At 40.4% G+C, this 22,797-nt stretch overlaps 2 protein-coding genes across 2 annotated transcripts in view; both read right to left on the bottom strand.

Moving 5' to 3' along the window:
* Positions 1-13,774, bottom strand: part of LOC306776071 (ceruloplasmin-like) — a gene marked incomplete at both ends in the record, with an annotated part of 30,350 nt that extends 16,576 nt beyond the window's left edge. The window contains 22 exons of the mRNA XM_079266656.1: positions 3,179-3,235; positions 3,336-3,475; positions 3,612-3,703; positions 4,155-4,226; positions 4,388-4,443; positions 4,591-4,697; positions 4,912-5,040; positions 5,179-5,318; positions 6,475-6,679; positions 7,133-7,345; positions 7,474-7,630; positions 7,894-8,108; positions 8,199-8,243; positions 8,361-8,501; positions 9,088-9,227; positions 9,466-9,604; positions 9,724-9,886; positions 11,435-11,526; positions 11,608-11,781; positions 12,251-12,463; positions 12,538-12,782; positions 13,614-13,774. Of these exons, the coding sequence (XP_079122782.1) occupies positions 3,179-3,235; positions 3,336-3,475; positions 3,612-3,703; positions 4,155-4,226; positions 4,388-4,443; positions 4,591-4,697; positions 4,912-5,040; positions 5,179-5,318; positions 6,475-6,679; positions 7,133-7,345; positions 7,474-7,630; positions 7,894-8,108; positions 8,199-8,243; positions 8,361-8,501; positions 9,088-9,227; positions 9,466-9,604; positions 9,724-9,886; positions 11,435-11,526; positions 11,608-11,781; positions 12,251-12,463; positions 12,538-12,782; positions 13,614-13,774 (3,096 nt within the window). The remainder of the gene's footprint in view (positions 1-3,178; positions 3,236-3,335; positions 3,476-3,611; positions 3,704-4,154; positions 4,227-4,387; positions 4,444-4,590; positions 4,698-4,911; positions 5,041-5,178; positions 5,319-6,474; positions 6,680-7,132; positions 7,346-7,473; positions 7,631-7,893; positions 8,109-8,198; positions 8,244-8,360; positions 8,502-9,087; positions 9,228-9,465; positions 9,605-9,723; positions 9,887-11,434; positions 11,527-11,607; positions 11,782-12,250; positions 12,464-12,537; positions 12,783-13,613) is intronic.
* A 1,242-nt stretch (positions 13,775-15,016) lies between these two features.
* On the bottom strand, positions 15,017-17,895 carry LOC306776070 (transmembrane 4 L6 family member 1-like; the record flags this gene model as incomplete). The annotated part of the gene is made up of 4 exons (XM_079266655.1): positions 15,017-16,342; positions 16,769-16,911; positions 17,511-17,579; positions 17,854-17,895. 4 exons carry the CDS (start codon positions 17,893-17,895, stop codon positions 16,144-16,146), a joined length of 453 nt encoding a protein of 150 aa, XP_079122781.1. The 3' UTR covers positions 15,017-16,143.
* Positions 17,896-22,797: the final 4,902 nt, after the last annotated feature.

Below are 22,797 nucleotides of genomic sequence, written 5' to 3'. Positions count from 1 at the left end.
AACAAATACATTACACAGCCAATACTAAGCAGTTACTTTTAAGAAACTACGTTCGGAACACAAATTCACAAATGTCTACACATGTCTTTACACATCCGGCCCCAGATACAGGATAACTGTAACATCTTGTTTACTTTGCTTTCTAAATGTTTTTTGACATTTCAAGGTCCACTTCCTTTCATGAACACTTGCACATGAACTCCCTGTCCTCTCTACCAGCAGTGTTGACAATCTTGACATGCGATTAGAGGGGTGAAGGAAGCCATGGATTTTTCCTATTTTGTGATTTGTTATTTATTTTTCCTGTGAGCCCGAGCAAGACCAACTCTGGCTTGAATATGGTGTTCCTGAGTTATTGTACAGTTAAATGAAAATCGGATCTTTATGTAACTTGACTGCTTAAATTGTTTGTCTTTTCTCACCCGCCTAAAGTTAGTTTGCATCAGGTATTTAAAGCTGCCTTTAGATTCATGCACCTGTTTTGCCTGTAGGACAGTGCAGTCTGTGTGTTTGTGAACATATGTTACCATTGCTACCGTAAAGAGGTTAAACCTGTTTTATTTGGGTAACATTTGTCTGAAAGTCACAGCCTCGCATGTTGCTATAGCATTACTTTCATACTTATTATTTTGTTCTTTTCAAATCTGAATTGCAGCTTTAAATTGTCTCCTTCAGCAGGCTTAAACAGCAACATATTATGGCTCGGGTAAAGTCACCATAGCCGAGTGAGAGCGAGTATCAGGCAAAGTTTTACCAGCTGAATATGACAGAACAGTTTGGCACATCATTGAGATGCAGTACAGGTTTAGATCAGAGCTGGCATTATTGGCCACATTTCATGGTCTGAATCTTTTAAATTCCATTTCCTAGTCAGCTAATGGAGCACTGCAGGTGGCTGCTAAGACACTGATCTGCTCTCAGTTCAGTGAGTGTGTGAGCGTCTACGTGTTTGGTATGTGTGTGTGTTTGGTGATGATAGCTGATCCTCACAATATCAGATCCCTTTGAACAATGAAAAAGGGGCAAAGTCAGAATAAAGTGACTCCTCACAAGCCTGTCAAACTGCATATTTATTTGAATATATTTGAGGCTTTTATCTGAGTCTGGGACATGCTAAAATGATTCATAGCATCTTCTATTTTGGGATTAACTTCCAGGATTCTAGACTGCCTTGTCGAGCACTTTCATTGTGACACTAGACTCCAGGAATCATAGACACCGCTCACAGGATTTGCAGGACACGTGGCACACAGATGTGTATGAGAGATTGGAGCCATTCAATTTCTCATCAGTACTTGCGGACTAACTGCTCCTAATGGATCCCCTCTCAAAGGTTCCTCTGTGGGACACTGACAAGGTCAAAGGCTTATAGTTGCATCATCTTGAAAAGTCAGAGGTGGATCCAAATTTCCTAGTTCGCAGTGACATCAGCTGGATGAAAAGAGGAACTGTCAGTTGCTTTTCTAAATTGCTTCCTTAGTTTCATCTAAACATATTGGTCAAGTCAAGCCGAGCATGTGTTACTCCTGCATCCCTCCGGTGCACTTAAAGTGTTATTGTGTATAATGTTTGTAGAAAGTCAGATGATCACACTGCATCAAAAAGACATAGCCCAGCAGTTACAGACAGACACATGCATCAGCGACATCTGAGCTGCTTCACACTGGTCTGTAGCTGTAGAGATGCAGCCTTGCAGGTCGTAGACTGCTAATGTTGCTAAATATGCATTAAAGTGATATTACTGCAATCCACTGGTGGATCAGACTGAACCCTTGCTTGTGTCAAAGTATGAACAACTTGATATCCTGATTGCAGGTTTCCGGTGGCTTTCATGTACATGCTTGTGAAACCTAACCGTACATCATTAGGCTAACATTTGTTTCAGTCCTAAGTTTTCTCTTTTACCCCTCCAAGCATGAGACCTCTAGAGAACATGTACTGCATGCTTTTTCAGTAAATGTTGTTCAGCCTACTAGGGGTTTTGAGTTATAATGTTGGAATGAAAGAAAATCTAAATTTTTTATTTTTACAAATACTATTTTGATGCTATTATTACAAAGAATCCCACGACAACATAACTAGCCTATTAAATAGGCCGTATTTGCTGGGTTGCCAATCACCCTAATAATGAACAGCGTCAGTTACTCCCATCTTAAATTCATTAGGGAAAGTTGGAAAGACTATTCAGGTATTTAGGGAATAACCTACAACATAATATTAAAACATAAAAATGTTTTTTTAAGTGTTGCTCTGAAAGACATAAAGCTGAGCAGTTTGTGTGTGAGTGTATGAACACAATGATTGGTTGCGATGCAATGGGCACCAGCTAAAATCATGCGCAAGGCAACACTACATCCCTACCTCACAGTAATCACTCAAAAGGTTATTCCAAAGGATACATGTTTCCCCTGCTGATGTGTTATGTGAGTTACATCGCTGAAGACAACAATGTTCACTTGTGTTACAAATGATTTTAGTTTCCGCACACAGTGCAACTCTACGGCTACAGTGCCCCCTGCTGCCCGACTGCTGTCATTACATGCCACACATAACAGTTATATAGAACTGTTCATTCATTTTACATTTTTCTTTATTTTTTTCAGTATTCTTACAGGCTTCAGTGTCATTTGGGAAAATATCAAAGCAGATAGACAATTTTAAAAATGCACATTTTATTATTTATGAATTGTGATGTCTATTCTGAGATGTAATTATCTGCACAAGTAACCGTTCACATTAAGATGAGTTTATGAAGAGCGTTTAATGAATTGGGTCCTGAAATAAAATGTCAGCTCATCTCGGCTGAAATGAAATGTTCTAACATTTTAAGTTCTATATATATATATATATATATATATATATATTTGCTGTTAAAGATGGTAGGATTGGCAAAGGAACACTTATATCATATATGCAGCAGCACAATTAAAACAATACTTTTACCTGATTTCCTTTTTTAAAAGTGAGCAAAAAATATTTTAAGTTAATCTGTATTCCTTATTTGGTGTGTCTATATGAATTTTGTAACCTGTTTTAAGAGAAGATAATATTTTAATATATTTTACAATCCAATGGATGATGAACAATAACCTTTTACGACACTGATCCCTTGAAGTTGTGAATATAATAAGACAAATTAAATCAGTTGATGCCACGTCAGGATGTTTTGAGGTTTTACCTGAAAGGTTGCTGGAAACAGCTCATACACATCCGTACGATGAGGACCTCCACCCAGCTGGAGAGAAAGAGCAAAAAATAGTTGGAATTTGTGTGTATTAGTTTGCGTAATGTGTGATTGTGTAGGCATGTCTTGCAAGTTTGTTTGTCTTGTATACCTTATATTCCACACTGTGCCCATGCCAGTGTGCGGTGTGTATGTCCACATCATTGCCCATTCCCATCAGGTACCAGTACACCTTATCACCCACCTCCATGTTTAGACCATTCAGATTTCCATACATATAACCATTGATGGCTGCATATACAGAAAAGCACACAAACAAACATATTGGAAAGACATGAAGAATATTTCGATCGACATCGAAAGTAAAAACAAATACCATCGGTCAAAATGATGCCGTTTATTTTGATAAAGATTATCTTTATCTCACCATGCATCTTGTTGCTCTCTATAAAGGTTTCATCATCCTTCAAGTTTGTGCGAGGGTTCCTGATGTAGGTCCTGATATTTTCATCCAGATACCTGGAATAATAATAATAATAATAATAATATTAATAATAATAATAATAATAATAATAATAATAATAATAAAAGGATATGAGGTGGGACCCGATAAAATTGCATATAAACTTCACTGTTGAACCATCTACTGATGAAATTCTCTAAACGGAAAATGTTGACATTATTAAAGTGTGTGGATTATCCTGATTATCTGTGAGAGGGTTTACAGAAAGTAAGTATTTCAAATTGACAGTGGTAATTACCATAATTGAAATTCCAATCAATTCCATTGTATGGTGGTGGCGGCATACATTTCAGACAATTTCAAAACCTCAGAATATAAAACCAAAAGAACATTTTTTTAGATACCATGAAGTAAAGGGACAAAATCAGTTTTGCATTTAAATTAGACACCTTAACTACTAAAGGTCTAAACAGTTCATAGTTAGTTTTAAGGTTAGACTCCACTTACCAACTTTCATTCTCATCAAAAACCAGGAAAAGCAGCGCGAACTCTTCCACTTGCTTTTTCATACCAAGACTCCTGAAAGAAACACAGTTTATAAAGCTGTAAATTAGCACTCTATAAAATACTTTATAATATTGTTTTGTGATGCAGAACAAAAATTCATTCCTGCCTCATCATACCTTGAAAACACACACGCACACAGTACATGCTGCATGAAATGATGCAGAGACACTCACCTGCCCCAGCTACGGCGACAGATCACCAACGGACCAATCAGACCGCTGTACAGGTCCTGTTAGGCAGGGAGGCGAGGTAAGTGTGTGTGTGTGTGTGTGTGTGTGTGTGTGTGTGTGTGTGTGTGTGTGTGTGTGTGTGTGTGTGTGCGTGTGTGTGCGTGTGCGTGCGTGTGTGCGCGTGTGTGCGTGTGTGTGTGGCGTACCTTGGTAACATCAGCAGTGGAGTAGTATGCTGACACAAAGCACTCCTCCTGCTCTGTGGTTGGTCCTGTATTCTTTGTAACGTACCACTGGTAGGAGTAAGTCTCACCTAGGAAAGACATGTTTCTAGGTATTGAATCCTATACTATGTGAAAAAAGTATATTAGAGCTAAGTGAAGGACCTTTGCAGAGTCCTTTTGGTATTCTCAGAAAATTGTAACTTTGTTACACAATAATAATGAAGTAAATCTACAATTAAAATGTTGCATTCTGGGATTAATTCCAATATTTCTTGATGGTCTGCAAGCAGGTAGACACACTACCTGGTTGGGTGAGATGAACTGCCGGGATTTCTGTCTTGACTCCATGGGCGTGGATGGAATAAGGCCTGGACGCCATGTTTTTAAAAACCACCGTCACCTTGTCTCCCACATCAGCGTGAATCATTGGACCTGGAAGACGGGAAAGTGTTGTGATTACAAGACCAATCCAGCTGGAACATAAATCCAAGATGTTTCATACATAGTTTTTGTGGCTTTTATATTACAATCACAGTTTGTGCATTCCTGCTGCCCTGGCTGAGAGCCTACCCATGATGCCGAGGTGTTCTATATCAGCTGCTCTTTCCACTTGCTTGGTGAATTTGTTATTGGTGAACTGGCGGTAGACCACCTTCTTGTAACGGGAGCCGATAAACCCACCCTGCTGGTCCAGGAAGACAGAAGCAGGGCTGCGGAGGGAGAGAGACGGGCTTATTTTGCAGAGGATTAAATGTTGTGTGTGTTTATGGTACAATCACCTCATGCGGATGTGTTTAAGCATTCACTTCCATTTGCATGTAAATGTCTTTGTGCATGAATCTGTGTTTTGCTGTTTGGTTATCAAAAGATACAAAACACTAAAGACAACAAAAAACATTAGGTACAATATTATTTCATCTTGACATAAATAACTGAGCAGAGTTAAATGAAATAGTAAGGAGAGAAGTTTTATAAAAGTGCAAAGTTAGATTTAAAGGATAAGACTGGTGGTATTCTACTGTACATTTTTCTTATTGTTAAAAAATCCCATGAAAACACCAAAACCAACAATGTGTTAGTCCATCTCTCAGCCCCTCTGGTTCCTTCGCAAGACCTTTAATAAACACGTCTCCAATAAATAATCTCATTTTCAAAAGGCTCCATTTTCTAAAACAGCTGGGAATTTTAAGAAAACTTTACTCAAACAGGAGTACACAGAGAACTTGTTGGGCACCATTTTTATACGGATTACTCCATGTCTGGTGCTCAGCTGCATGCCGGTGTGTGGGATTGACTCAAAAATAATGTGTGTTTGTACTGAAGTAACATCTCACCAACAGCAACAATATGGCTCATTGATGGTTTTTTAATAGTTTTGGGGCAAAACTTGAGGTCTAAGACGCATCAAGCTTAAAAGGCAATACCTCTTAGTCAGATCAATTGCATTGCTGGTTTTGGTCTTTTTCTGACATTTGTGGACAGTAAGAAATATTCAGGGAATCAACATTTATCTTATCCTTCAAGTTTTATACAATGTTTGTATAATAAAATAAACTGCATGCATGTTAAGGTAGTGCATGGTTTCCGCTGTCATCAATCTTTGGAGGCCAATTTTGCCGCCAACTGTCCGCAGAAGTCCAGATATTTGTAAGCAACTGTTTTCATGCTGTACATGTGCAGGGGACGATATTTTTTTCTGACGATGGCGAAGGCATGACCCGCCCTACTCTGCCTCTGATTGGCTTACCCTGATATTACCCTAACCCCAACCAAGCTATCTCCTCATACACAGGCAGAGTAGGTCGGGTCATGACTTTGACATCTTAGGGGAAAAAAGAAAATTGGTGTGTGCAGGTGGTACTGTACTTCTCATGACCGCGGAACATCTCAGCCTCCCAGGTACGGTTTGGAGAGTAGTCCCAGTCCATCTCCATGGCAGCGATGTAGTAGGTTTTTGAGCGCAACATAGTCTCACCCTGACGCTGAAATATGCTGCACTTCGCTACCGTGTAGTTGGCTCTCATCCCACCACGGTAATGGTTCACTGTGGCTGACACCACTTCAAACTGACCTGAAACAAACACAATCATCATATGTACAGAAATACACAATGTACACGTTCGGCTCAATAATTATCCCAGACACCCAATGTTTGAAATCATTCGGTCTCTCACACACACACACACACACACACACACACACACACACACGTTATATTCTCATTCTGTTTGAATTGTGAGATCAAAACAAAGTTGTAACAATGTCACTGAAGGTTCTCACAAGTAAGAAGTACAATCATGTGTGCGTGAGAGAGAGACAGAGAGCGAGAGAGAGAGAGACAGAGAGAGAGAGAGAGAGACAGAGAGCGAGAGAGAGAGAGACAGAGAGAGAGAGAGAGACAGAGAGCGAGAGAGAGAGAGACAGAGAGAGAGAGAGAGAGACAGAGAGCGAGAGAGAGAGAGACAGAGAGAGAGAGAGAGACAGAGAGAGAGAGAGAGACAGAGAGAGACAGAGAGATGTATACCCATGCTGTCTGGCTCCATAGTGACAGTGTGTGAGATGTGAGGGAAGACGCTGATGGTGTCTCGTCTGTTCTGGCGGTAGATGAAGCGGTTTCCCTGGAAGTAAAGGCTGATGATGTCCGTCTCTGAACCCAGTCCTGACACGTGCCATGTTACCGTATCCCCCTTACACATGGTCAGGCCTGGGAGGTTCCTATACACAAAGCCATTGATTGCTAAAAGAGAAAGACACAGAAACAAAACATACAGTGATTAGCTCAAAAATGATAAAATCATGAAGGGAAAAAGCTAAGCTGAGCTGAGCTGCCAGTGATCAGTGTGTGAGTGTGCGTCGCCTACACACCGTGCATCTTGTTGCTTTCGATAAAGCCATCGTCCTCCTTGTTAAAAGGAGGCTCTATGGGAGCAGGGGTTAGGGACATAATGTTCTCATCCAGATACCAGCTCAGGTTCTCGTCAAACACAGTGGCCATGAGGTGGAACTCTTTTTTATAGTTTTTCTACATGAGGAGAAGAGAGAAGGATCAGGAGGAAAGGTGTCTAATTGTGATTTCATCAATACATTTCAGTCATTTCAGTTTTCTGTGTCCCTCTATGGCAGACCTCTATTGAAGCTGTTCTCCAGCCTTCTTGCCACAAGCCAGATATGTATCAGATTTAGGTCCACATATACTGCAAATATCCCCCAAATCATAACTGGAAACACCAGATTTAATGGGATGTGACCTGATCAAACATAAGTTTAGTGATGCCCTCTTCTTACTTGTATTCCTTTTTTCAGTGATCCAGGACGACAGATAAGGAGCGGTCCAACCAGTCCAGAGTGGGTGTCTTTAACAGGGTCCACTCCAGAGTAGTACAGATAGGTCAGACAGTCAGCCTCCCCTTGGACTGGACCAGCACCCAATGGCACCGTCCATTCATAGCTGTGCAACGTTCCAGGTCTGACTAGAGCAGCTGGGGGAGGGGTCACCACTCCTAAATGTATTAAAAGAAAGAGGAATATTATAATGATGTTAATGCATGCTAACTTAGACTGGCACTGTAATATTCCAGCTTTTAGCTCACTTGGTTCCCTCTTCAACTCCCGCAGTTTCTTTGCTGTATGGGACTCTGAGGAGGAGAAGAAGTGTAGGGCAGGAAAGACGGAGACATAAAACAAGATAAGAAAGTGTCTAAAGTATAATCTAGTACATTGATAACAGTGTGAGTGCATGTGCTTGTATTAACCTTCCAGTTCATTGTGATAGAGCGTCCCATCCTGTTCTATACTGTACTGAACACCATGAGGCTGTATACTGTAAGGCCGGCTGGCTTTGTTCTTAAACACCACCTTGATAGTGTCCTTCTCTTCAGCTCGCAGCACAGGACCTGGAGACATGGATGGACACAAATGGACACACAAGCACACATTTAGGACAAAGGACCATTAGATGACACTATGTTGGGAGATATCTCATCATGTTAACAAAATCCTGCCGACATATTTCAAACATTAGTGTTGGAACTGGCAAACTGTTGTTGAAGTGATCTGACGAAGTCTGTCCAAAATATGAACAAAGACCTCCTTCAACAATAACAAAGCTATAGAAGGTCAGAAGAATTTTTTTTTAAAGCTGTTTTTAGTTGTAACCCAAATATCTTTGTTTGTTTGGGACAGTTGGTTGGACTAAACAAGCAATTTGAAAATGTTTGGGAAGTTGTGATGAATAAAAAATGAAAAAGTAATCTGCAGATTAGTCAATGATGAAACAGTCCAATGTTGTATGGAAAGTTTTAACCGGAAAGTGGAGCAAGACATATAATATACTTCGTTACATACCATACTATCGATATATAGCATTTTTCATTGAGTAATAAGCATGTTTGGCTGTACTAATTTGAGTTTATTTGTGCCTCCAGAGCATCGCTGACTCTGGAAAAAAAGTGCAACCAACCCCTGCCCAGCCTGGATTACCCAGAATTCCAAGGTGTAGCTCCACTGGGCTGCGTAGCATCTTTGTTGTGAAGGTAATGTCCGTGTATTCCACATAGCGAACCTTCTTATAGCGGCTTCCAATACGGTTTTGACTTCTAGTTACAAACATATCTGCTTCACTACACAAACACACACACACACAAACACACAATACAAATTATTAGCAGGTCTCTTACAGAATCATGAAGATTAGCCTGGACAATTTCTGTGAGAGTGTGTGTGTGTGTGTGTGTGTGTGTGTGTGTGCGTGCGTGCGTGCGTGCGTGCGTGCGTGTGTGTGTGTGTGTGTGTGCGTGCGCGCGGGTGTGTGTGTGTGTGTGTGTGTGTGTGTGTGTGTGTGTGTGTGCAGCAACCAACCCATCAGTAGGCGGCGTAGGAGCGTAGTCCCAGACTTCCTCTTCAGCAGCAATGAAGAACGGTCTGAGCTCACCGTGTGGCCGGGCCTTGTGGACGATGGGGAAACACTTCTTGATCTCAAACAGAGCCTGCATTCCAGCTGGACAAAACCACAAAACAAAAACTCACAAAGAAATACTAAACAAATTTGTTCATTATCCAACTGGGTGACAAAAGGACTTGCTTGAATCAAATTAAGAATTAAGGAAGTCGGCTCACCCATCAAATGGTCATTGACAGTGCACGTCAGCAGCCAGTGTCCAGGGTTGTCAGCTACCATTTCAGCTGTAGTGCTGGAGCCGGGGAAAAGACTGATTATGTCTGTGTGGTGGTTCTGAGTGGTCAGGATCTGGCCATGGAAATGAACTGAATGCATGTCCACCTGTTGCAGATAAAATAGATTTAAACTGGGTTAAGACCAGGTGCTTGCTGCTAACACCAAGACATGATGTGGGCTATTGTGAGTCCAGTTTAGCAGCCCTGCAAAAAAGTAACACATGTTCACAAATTTAGTTTTTTCAACAAACTGTCAACAGAGGCCAGATGCAATTGTAAATGTGACGGTTACTGTTCAGACTTTCACCAACAAAATGAGAACTAGAACTGCATGCACTCAGACAATAAATGTGAGTCCTATTACAGGTACTTGGTATTGTTAGTATACGTTAACATATTGTCAATATAGGCCCAGTCAGACAAAGCTTGAGCTTCTTCTAAATGTGCTCAAAAAGACAAATCAGACAATAACTACAAAAGGTTCACTCAGTAGAAAGCAGATCTCGGCAAGACGGGTCTGCTACGACCACTGCTGTATTGTGTGATTGAATGAAAACACCCCAAAATGGTTGAGAGCAGTGAGTGACGAGCCAGCAGGCAGCCAATGGCCGTATAAAATAGTTGTGAAAGTTGTTTGTAGACAGTGTGAGTCATCACAACCACGAGAGGCTCTTGAGCATGCAGCCATGGGCACCCAAAAATATCATTATGTTTGCTGCAGCAGAATGCAAGATTAGCCGAGGGGAGACACAGAGGCGCACACTCACTCACTCACTCACACACTCACTCACTCACTCACTCACTCACAGACTCACTCACTCACTCACACACTCACTCACTCACAGACTCACTCACTCACTCACTCACAGACTCACTCACTCACAGACTCACTCACTCACACACTCACTCACTCACTCACACACTCACAGACTCACTCACTCACTCACACACTCACTCACACACTCACTCACTCACTCACTCACACACTCACTCACTCACTCACTCACTCACACACTCACTCACAGACTCACTCACTCACTCACTCACACACTCACTCACTCACTCACTCACTCACTCACACACTCACTCACTCACTCACTCACTCACACACTCACTCACTCACTCACTCACACACTCACTCACTCACTCACTCACACACTCACTCACTCACTCACTCACTCACACACACACACTCACTCACTCACTCACTCACTCACACACTCACTCACTCACTCACTCACTCACTCACACACTCACTCACTCACACACTCACTCTCTCACACACTCACTCACACACTCACTCTCTCACTCACTCACTCACTCACTTAAGGGTGTACACACATGCGCACACACACGCGACCGATCGCATGATCTTCGTGGAAAATATGAAAATGAAAAATTAAAGGATTAAAGGGCTAGTTGCATATTTTGAACTTTGGTTGGTTATGTGCCTCAATTAAGACTTTTTTTTTAAATATGACACATGCAACTAGAACAATATTCTGATTCGTGGGAGTAATAATAATAATAATAATAATAACAATACCATTAATAATAGTAATAGTACAATAATACTATACAATAATAATACAACTATTAACAACAGTAATAATAATGATGATGATGATGATGATATTAAAAATACAATATTTACCTCATTGCCTAAGCCAATCATATGCCAGTGGATCTTCTTGCCTTGGCACATGCTCAGTCCAGGCAGGTTACCATACAGAAAACCATTTATACCTGCAATTAAATCAGAGTTAAAGGTATTTGTATGTGTATGCATATGAGTATGCGTATGTGTACCTGGATACTACCACTCACCGTGCATTTTGTTGCTCTCAATGAAATCTTCATCCTCCTTCAGGCCACTGGCAGGATTTGTAATGTGCGTCCTGATGTTGTCGTCCAGGTACCAGCTGAAGTTCTCATCTGACACCATGAAGAGCAGAGCGTAAAGATAGTCTCCTGAGCTGTCTCCATGCAGGTCCAGGGTTCCTACAGAGGAGTGGAGAGAGGACATTTTAGGATAACATGCATTAATGTACTGAAGGGGAAACCTACAGTAAGTAGTGCCCCTACACAACTATTTTCTCAATTAACTTCTTACTATTTTGGATGCTGCTTTTTGGTATTGCCACAGCTGATCTCACAGATTTGACAAGAATCCAGCAATATTTTTGATAGTTTAATTTGTGGTGAAACGATTGGCTCAAAAATTGATAAGTTGATAGTAAGAAGTTAAATGAGGGAAACGTTGTTTGGGCCTTAAAGTAGGTTTCCCCTTCAGAATAAACCACAGAAAGTACAGAAAGTACAACATTTCCCTCTGAAATGGAATGGAGTGGAAGTAGCCGATATAGAAGCAGAAAATTAAAACTAAAGCAGAAGTACCTGAAAATATTACATCAGTTAAATAAATGTACTTAAGTTCCGTCACCAGATAAGTTAAAAAAGGTTCCAGTACCTCTCTTACAGACAATGAGGGGTCCCATCAGTCCTGAGTTGATGTCTTTTGGTGGGTTAACGTGGGAGTGGTAGAATCTGGTCAGGCAGTTGCTGTCCTCTAATGTTGGGCTGTGGCTCTCTGGGAGGTTCCACTCATATGTCACTGTTGTACCAGGAGCCACTGAGTCATCACGCTTCAGCTCTGGACCAGTACCGTCTGGGTAAAGGGCTCCTGAAGATACAAGCACACAGAGTCACACATATATCAGCCTGTTAAGGCTGCCCATCGATTCATTAATGCCTCACCCTCATTGCCCTTGCTGTAGTTCAGTCCATGTGAGTGGATGCTGTAAGGTCTGTTTGCCGTGTTATTCAGGTGGACGGTCACTGTGTCTCCCTCCTCGGCCATCAACAGGGGTCCCAGGTAGCCCAGCCACTCCGCCTTCACCACCTCTGTCCTGTAGGTGGCGTCGCTGTACTGCTTATACACAGCCTTCTTGTAGACGGAGCCAATGCGCTGGGGGCCTTTCTTTAAAAAGACGGAGGCTTCTCTACAGAGACAGAGAACGAGGATTATTATGGGTTGCAGTTAAAATATTACAAAAACCTGTGATTGGCTAAAAATTTTAGGGCCTTTTCACATCAGACATTTTGATTTGTGATTTTAGGGAAAGCAGAGGTGTAACTCATAACATTAACGATGGCTCTGATCTAATCAAGTTTCCCAGTAAGTCGTGACAGTATGACAGTGAGTGAGCATGTACAATATACCTTTTTTACCCACAAACACTGCTCATGATCGGACATGATTTTAACCACAAACGGTCTTATTATTTAGATTATTTCGATAAATGTATTAATTGTGGAACACAATTCATTACTGCGGTTTCTTCTTCTTCTTCTTCTTTTTTTTTAAAGCATGCTGAGCAGAGAGGTTAAAAATTACAAAATAAATAGTTCACATGAAACATAAGTAATTGGTTAAATGGGTAAAAGTAAACATGTAAAATGCATTTTGCACAGAAAGCACATCAAATATAAAGAATCACTCTCCAAAGGAAACTCTGCACTACACGTGGTGACACTGAATTTTTCTTTGATGAAGAGATGGAATAAGTGTTAAAGTAAGGCTATTTGTCATGTCTTTAAAAGTTGCCTTCTTTCGAGATACAAGGTTTTCACACAACAGTGAAGATTGTCGTAATAATATTGCAATACTTGACATTGAAGGTTAAATTGTTGAGCAGTGTGGGTCAAAAAATGACAATGCTCAAACATCCATGCATCTTAATTGAGATCATGGTATGGGGGTGAAGTGGCTATTGGAAAGACAACATAATCTTTCCAACGTAATCAAGACAATGTACTAAGTTTGTACTCACTCATCCTCTTGCAGTGTGCGGTTTTGAATGATGTTCATCCCACTTGGGGCATAGTTCCAAGACACTTCCTCTATCTTGAGGAAGTACTCTCTCCTCATCCCAGACGCACATACTGCTGCACAACACAGCAACAACACTCCCCTTAACCCCAGTCGCTGCATTTTGAAGATATAGCGCTGGCACTACCACTGATAACCTGCCCAAGGAGGACGATGACTCTTTAATTCTGTTGAGCGATCCAGAGGATGATAATGATGAAGACAAGCAGTGCAGACACCTGACAGCTGTAAGTCAGTCTGTCTGAGAGGCTTTAGACCCTCTGTGTGTCTTTATACTACCTAAGCTGACTGGTGGGAACAGCCAAGCAGGGCAGAGGGGTCACTGACCAACAGACAGGGTTTGAGCCAACCCATCACAGAGATAAGGGAGGGCGTTCCCTGACAGACTTTTTGATCAAAAGGTTACATTTGCATAAGAACAGAACATGCTATTCTTTGCAATGTCCACATTTGATGGCACAACCACGAAGAGATCAGATTTAACTTACATTTACATCAGACATTATGCAGAATATCTCATATTTGTCAGAATATAGAAAGCCAGATCTGTACCACAGTCAGTTATATTTTCCGTGCTTGTGGAAATGCAGCCAAAAATCTTGCTTAGTCATGTACACATGACTAAGCAAGATTTTTGCCAGTGATGAAAACACAGACTTTTGATCCAGTCACTACTGCTGTCCAATATTAACTGCAAGGTTGAAAATGATACAGAAAAATCTGATTCCGTTGTTTCGATTTGCGTTTGTCCTAATCCACAAAATCAGTCTAACCAAGCTAAGTAATTGAATTAAAACTAATTTGAAGTACTTTCACCTACCCCTAAAGACAATTAAGGTCAATGAATTCTGCTACCAAAACTGGTTTGTCATTGTTTTAAGGTTTAAAGCGCAGTAGTTTTTTCACAATGTGACATGGACATAAAAAGTAAAAAATACTCTCCCCACAGCCACCGTGTGATAAAGAATTGAAAAATGTCTTGTGATGGACTTGACTGCAGGGTCTGAGGCCACAGTTACTCAGTCTGTGTCCTGACATCGATCAATAACGGGCAACTCTGGAAACTCCAGGACACTTTAAACACACACACACACACACACACACACACACACACTGTTAAATGTAAGCTAATATTGCATTTGTGCAAGGCCCCTTCTCCAGATAAGTTAATGGAAACATTTTGTTTCCAGTAACAGTTTGGAGGAGGTGCAGCAGGGGAGTCAAGCATGCATACACATATACACACACAGGATATATATATATATATATGCCAATTATGAAAAGAGAACCTGTTTTTGTGGACAAAGATCAGCCTCAACTTAATGACTCACTGGATACTTAAAATGGAAATAGACATTTTTTTATTAAAGGCGGCACAAACAAACAAACATTATAAAAAATATGTCACTAAAACATATATAAAATGTCTGTTTACACTGATCTAGCTTCTGAAAGACGTAAAGAAAACAATTTACAACAAAATGCTCTGAAAATTAAAACAAATGTACAAACATAAAAATCTGCTCGTAATCCTTAAGTGATCCAACAGTGTATAAATGTTGGAACAACAACAACCACTTCCTGGTGCATCCAGATAATCATGTCAGCCAAGATGCGGATAAACAACCAAATAATGGAAATGTGCTTCTCTCCTTGCAACACCAATGACACAAGAGCTTATCTCATATGTGGCTGCCATCTTAAGTACACTAGTTTAATATCATTGGTTTGAAGTGTAATATCATCTGTTTAAGCAATAAAAACGTTAATGTAGTTATTGGGTTTCTGAAGGTACAGAAAGTATACCGCCAATAATGATAACAAAGAAAGTGAGCAACCTTGAAATTAAGAATGTAAATTTCATGAAGTGAACAGTTGTCACTCAAGTTTGAGAACAGTTGTTTTTGTATCTTCTTCTTTAAAAAAGCAAATGAAAGTTTCACACACTGCTACTTACTTCAGTGAAACCTATCCCATGTAGGATAGGACAACATACTAAATAATATTATTGATATTATTGTCGTTATCATTGTCTACTTTGTCTTTATTATTTAAGTTTACTGTATTTTCTATGGAGTATTCAGGACACACGCTCACACACATATCTACATTATTATGTACTAATAACCTGTTGCCTTTGAAATGTTGAGACTTCTGCACCAGAAAAGCTCATCATCATAATCATAATCAATGACTGCCTCGTGATTTTTGCCACTCTAAAAGGGCAAATCAAAAGCTTGAAAATATAGTGATTACACTGACGTGGCCGTCAGAAGTCCATGATACTGTAGGTGTGTCTAAGTAAGGTTGAATTGTACTCGCACACATGGTGCAGTGTGTGCAGACTTCCGCTTCCATGTGTGTCCATTAACGTCCTGTATCTGTGCATACATATTGCGTGTGTGATTTGTTTATGGGTGCACAGGCACTTGTGTCTCAGCAGGTGAGTCTACATACACGTGTGTGTTGATCTACGCGTTCAGACTATACTCCTGCTTGTAGCAACAGGGCCGGCAGATGGCGTTGACTAAACCATTTCCCAGCTGTAACAGACAGATGATGAACTCAAGCACAGCCAGGCCCAGCAACACACACAGCAGAGTCACGTTCCACTCCACGATGTGAACCGGCTGAAGACACCGTGACCACGTCTCTGGTTGTAAGAGATACCTGGGACACAGAGAGAGAAAGATCAATCACGGACAGCATTTACTACATTTATATTTTATATATTTTTTGCATTGGTTACAACTCATTGTGAGTGCTGCACCACATTCTTAAAATACTGAAATACTAAGGGGGAGAGTTGTCTCTAAGTATACATTGATGACATAAGTCGACACATGACAAGGTGTCCTCATTTACGAAATTAACAAAAAAAGTGGAGGCAAAGTCCATTGTTTTCCAGATTAGGGCACCTAGTCACATTTACCACAAAAGGCAACGGGTAAAACTGTACATTTTTACAGTTGTTTGTAGTCAGTTCATTCTGTTTACCAGTGAAATATAAAGTTAAGGACATGTATACACACATTCTTCTCTGTTTATAAACCCCCCATGCCCCAACACCCACGCACACACACAGCATCTCTCTACCTGCCCCCCTGGTCTGCAAATGGGTACGTCCATCCATAAGGAGTGAAGCACTGGGGACCCTGCACCAAGGCAAGTCCTGATATGACGAAACAGTAACCAGACCCCACCAGGCCGACCACAGCTGCCAACACTGACCCGCACATCTGGAGAGCAACACAGACACACAAAGTGATTATATAGAAGAACATGAACGTGTTGGCATGCCTTTGTGACTGTATGTGTGAATGCCTGTCTGTATAAATGTTAACGGTTTCATTTATGTGTTTAATAGATCAGATACAGAGACTGCTATAGACACACACACACACATAACAGCAGCTGTGCATGTGGCTTGAATGGTGTGAGCCAAGCTTACTTTGTTGAGATTTGAGTAACAATGGGACCCTTGTAGAATTATTATAGTTGATTAGCATTAACATTCCACCTCATAAGGACACAGTGTTGTCTGGCTTAATGACAACTGTTCAGTATTATTCTCCAAGTGGTGAGAAAGAAACAACAAAATGGCAGTAAAATGGGGACACTAAGAGTTACAATTCGTGAAAGATGTGATTTTGATCTGTGTGCAGCAAACAGAAATGTATAAGTATTTTTATATGTTTAGAGAGCAGCATGGGAAATGAGGATGCTGCTAAGCATCAGCTGAGCATCAGTGTCATTACTCCTGGAGTGTTTGATGCAGACTTAGCTTAGCATATACCTCCTGTGGATTTTGAGTGTGATGGTTTAATAAGTCCCTTACCATTAAGCTCTCATTCCAACAACAGTTACATTTCCCCAGAGTGATGAAGACCACAGCTGGAACCAGCATCTGGAAACACAGAGTTACATTTCTGAACAGCAGCATTTTTTTTTCATCATTTGAAATGGCAGGAAGTGATACACATTAAATCGTTATAGTAGTAGGCCTATATATACAGTATATATAGATGCTAAAGCTACGTAAGCTAGGCTAATAATCATATTCTACTACAAGAAAAGATTATTGATCCTGCTTCTCTTTGCTAGCAGCTAGCATATCATTATCACCACCCATACTGTATTATTGTTTTATACAGCACATACATACAGTAAACATACAGCACCTTGGCCTCGACACATGTTTTGTCCCACCTGTCAATCACCATCCTTGTTGAAAGCAGTATTGTACATATGGACGTCACCTAAAAGACAAATCGCCTGGGACGTAAACAAATGTGCAACATGAGGCTGTGTTGCTTATTTCACACTAATCGAATGTTTGCAGGCCATTTAAGACTCAGTCGGGTTCAACTTGTCAGAATTTGGCTCAACTCTCAACGGTCTTAAGACAGGGGTCTCAAACTCCCGGCCCTAATCATTTTATGTGGCCCGCGAATCCGCCAGCAAAAAAAAAGTTTAAAAAAAAAATCATTTTTTATTTCTTTTAATTTTTTAATTTTTAAGTTAGACTAATAATAATAAAAATATCCCCATAGTCGAAATTATGAGATATAAAGTCGAAGTTATTAGATAGAAAGTCATAACTATGATAGAAAGTCATAATTCTGAGATAGAAAGTCAAAATTATGAGATTGACAGTCAAAATGATGAAATAGAAAGTCAAAATTATGAGACACTTAAACAGTTAGAATCAGCTCTTTGACTGGTTACTGTACATTTGACATGGATATGTATTGTGAGCACATTGAAGACTACTTTAAACTGTGAATGCAGACAGTTATTTAACAATATGTTACGAGTAGTTACATTTACAACCGGCCCTTTGCGGGCGAGTTTGAGAATCCTGCTTTAGACACTGACCGCTCCACTTTCTGTCCGTTATTTGGTGCCGAGCAGGCAGCGCTCAGTGGATTTGTATTGGTGTGTCAGCTCAAAACAGCTGCTTGTTGACGAGAGTGGGGACACCGAACCAAACCGTGAATGTGTCCTAAACCAAAACAATGAGCTTAAAGAGGCTTAAACGTTCTGCAGAGCTGCAAAGTAAAGTGATGAATCTTTGTATCTGCCTCTCTGGAGGCTTAATTCTCACTATGAGGAACAAACATCTGTAGTCCTCTCATTCAATATAAATATAAAAGAAACATTCCTACACTACAATTTCTCTGTTAAATAACAGTAAAGTGCTGCCAGCAATGTCCTGTAATTCTACAGTATTCATACCGTGAAATGACTTAACAGCATATTACTGTAAAGTTATAATGCAGTGTATTTCTGTATTTTTTTAAATTTCTGTATTTTCATCTGTATTTTTTACGTCATTTTGAGACATAAATAACCTTATTATGAAATGACCACATGGTCAAGTATATTTTTGTATACTCCTGTGACTTCAATAAATGAAAAGTACTGAGTGTTTTCTCTTTTTTTGTTCAGAACTTAAAAGCAAAATGAATACAACAGTCTCAAGTGAACTTATAGAAAGGAAAAAGTATATGGTTCTGGCCAATGGGACAGCAGAACGTAATAAAAATCAAAAACAGCTGATAGATGCATTTTACAGGACAGGTGGCAACATTAAGGCCCATCATGATGATTTAGTCTGAATCTACTGCATGTTAATCATATGGCCGACATAACCTCACTGATAATTGAATCATTGTTTATAGTAACTGAGGTTAGCTTTAGTTTAGAGCAGTGGTCCCCAACCACCGGTACCGGCCGCACAGGAAGAATAAATATTATATTATTTCCGTTTTATTGATTATCAGAGTCTGAAGGAAGTTTTATTTTGAAAGATGACCGAATTCTCTCGCAATTTCATCCACCTGTGCCTCTTGACATGTCAAGACGCTTTGTCTCGGTCACAACTCTGCTGGTGTTTTGGATTAAACTCGAGGCTGAATATCCTGAGATCGCCACTAGAGCACTGAAAACCCTGCTTTCATTTCCAACCTCCTCTTTGTGAAGCGGGATGTTCTGCAGTGACAGCAATCAAAACAAAATGGCGGAGTCGAGTGGACATCAGGAACAGACTTCGGGTGTCATTGTCAGAACACAGGATGCAACATATTAGCGTTTGAATATGAATTTGCAAACAGAGACAGCTTAACAATGTTAAAAGGATCATTTGTGGAGTTACTTGCAACAGCTTAAACTTTTGTTGTGACTTGTTGCATGCAGTGGTGTATAAAGTACCCAAAAGCCATACTTGAGTAAAAGTAAAGATACCTTACTGGAAAACGACTCCAGTAAAAGTAAAAAGTCACCTATTAGAATACTACTTGAGTAAAAGTCTTAAAGTATCTGATATTTATTGTACTTAAGTACAAAAGTACTTAAGTACAAAAGTAATTTTCTGATATTAAATGTACATCATAACCTGAACATTAAATGAACATCATAACCTGTTCATTGAAAGTAAAAGTACAAGTAAATGCTGTTAATAAAAAAGCAAAGGGTCAGAATTTTGAGAATTATCAAGTTTATTCTTTTAAGCGCTGTGGCACCATGACCAAGGACATGGAGCTGTGTTGAACATAATTGGGTTGGCTGTGATCCATTCAGGAGCAACAATGTTCAACATAATATATTGTACATAAGTATACTTTTGCATCTACTATGAACTTATCATCATAATTCTCTGAAAAGCAATATGACACTATGAAGGAGTTGTAACAGTGCGTTTATAAGTCTGCTCATTAGACTAGAGGATGTAGAGGACAAATGCATAATATTATGTTCAGCAAAACATATCCACTTGATGCATCAGGTCAGTGTTTAGAGAAAGGACACCTGCCTTGTAAACTCCTATGGGTCTGATTTGAATACAAAGGTTTTGCTCAAGCTGAATCTGCAATTGGGCGACTGCTACCATCATAACTCCATCTGATCATCCACAACATGACTCAAATATCAAAACATGATCAATACTAAAGCAGCAACACAGTCATTACTTGAAACTGAAAAATGTCCTGTTCATCTTCAAAAGAAGTTGGTTTTTAAAATTGCGAGAATTCAGTCTCGCTCTTCTTGGGCTGAAGACTAGTCCTGCTATGCTAAATAGTCTTTCACAGGCCGCTGAGGCAGGTAGAGGTGTGTTCAGCGTCACAGACAGCTTGCGCACAGCTGCGAAGGATTTCCCTAATGCTAACGCTAATGCTAATGCTAACGCTAATGCTAACGCTGCGCTCTCTCGGCTCCCGTCACAACTGTCAACACTTCCTCAGCTCACTAACTCGCTAGCGATCCACTGATGTTGGTCTTCGTCACCACCGTAGTTTGTTGCGGGAGTAGCAGGTGCTTCCATTTCTGCTTCCATCATGAAATCAGTCATCGTAGAGTGGAATTATACTCATGTAGTCGCCCGCTAGCTTATAGCATGTAGCATCCTGGCATCACTGGGAATCAAAACGCCGCAGCTTTGAGAGCACTTGTTTGCAATTGTGCATTAACGTGATTAACCAATGATTTAACTTGCTGCTAGGACCACTGATTCACCAAACCTGCTTGCTTGCAGTCTGTGTTCCACCACAGTCCCCGACGCTGCTCTCATCATTCATTTTGTTTCTAAAGATAGATTTGATTTTGTAGCGAGTAACGAAGGTTTCAGGGGAAATGTATCGGAGTAAAAGTATCAGTTTTCTTTGCAAAATGTAGTGAAGTAAAAGTAAAAGTCAACATAAATATAAGTAGTAAAGTAAAGTACAGATACCCAAAAAAACTACTTAAGTACAGTAACTAAGTATTTCTACTTCGTTACTATACACCACTGGTTGCATGTATGATTTAAAATATCTGCAAAGCAATAGACTAAATTATTTTTTTTAATATACAGTGTTGTATCATTACTGCTAATGGGTCATAATGTGTGGAGTTTTGTGAAAACATGCTGAACACTGGACCAGCAAATAGTGAATTCATAGAATAGAACAGAATGGAGTGGTCTCGTGTGACGTCACAGTTTAGCTGTCGGCCATGTTGGAGTACACACAAAGCCACTGGCATGCACGGCTGAGTCGCATAACCTATCGATCATGGTGAACTTTTGTGCTGTCTTTGGTTGTGGCAGCAGAGCTGATAGACAAGAAATCATTCTTTCGTTTGCCAGCGGTCATTACACATCAAGGAAATGACACGAAGGAGCTATCCAAGCGACGTCGCGAGAAATGGCTGTCACGCATCTCTCGAGATATAAAGGAATGGAATTTGGCGTACACTAGAGTATGTGCGGATCACTTTATAAGTGGTCAGTGATTTTATTTACAAATTCGTTTGTGAACAGTATTTAATAAAGGAAATATAAATTAAACTTGGACATGAGAAGGTTACCGAAGCTTCATCGGCCCGTGACAGCAGTCGGTGCCAGAGACGTGTCGAGCGTGTACAACAGGCGAAACACAGAGATGCAGCCTCAGCATTGCTTGATATGAGTTTAACGTCAGATCATATATATATATATATATATGTGTGGGGGGGGGGGGGGATGAAGTTAGGAGTTAGTTGAAAGTGAATTCCTACACACACGCACACAATGACATGCACGTACAATGTAAACAAACACACGTGTCTGTTTGCGCTGAGTAAACATTGAATATTGCTAAATATCTGACCAGATCTGTATATATTTATTCTTCCAATGACGAGATGAGAATTGTCGATGACCGTTGCTTTGACGTCTCGGACCCGTCCACTGACAAACTGATTATAAGCGTCGAGCCCTTTGTAGCACTCCAGCTCGTCTTTTGTGTAAGGACTGGGGGTGTTCACGAGATATGCGTAGATGTTGGCGTAGTTTACCGATGGAGATAAGTAGGATCGGCACTGAAATGATCTGCACTCATCGTATAGGGATCCAAGTTACCAATAACCTTCAATTTGGCCAGGTAGCGAACCTTTGATGCACTATCCAGTGATTCAAAGTATGGTATTTTCGCCGCACTTCCTTGTTTACGCGCCGCCATGTAGGATCTGTATGTACTCCAACATGGCCGACCGACCTCGTAACCAGGGGCAGACTGGGGGAAAAAAGTGGCCCGGGAGTTTACTGTCAGACCGGCCCACTCAATGCATCGCACGTATCGATGTCAGTGGCCTACTTGGAAAAATAC

This window comes from Melanostigma gelatinosum, assembly GCF_949748355.1.
Source record: "Melanostigma gelatinosum genome assembly, chromosome: 4".
NCBI lineage: Eukaryota > Metazoa > Chordata > Actinopteri > Perciformes > Zoarcidae > Melanostigma > Melanostigma gelatinosum.
Note: the sequence above shows the minus strand (reverse complement) of the source record. Positions and strands in the feature narration are given on the sequence as shown.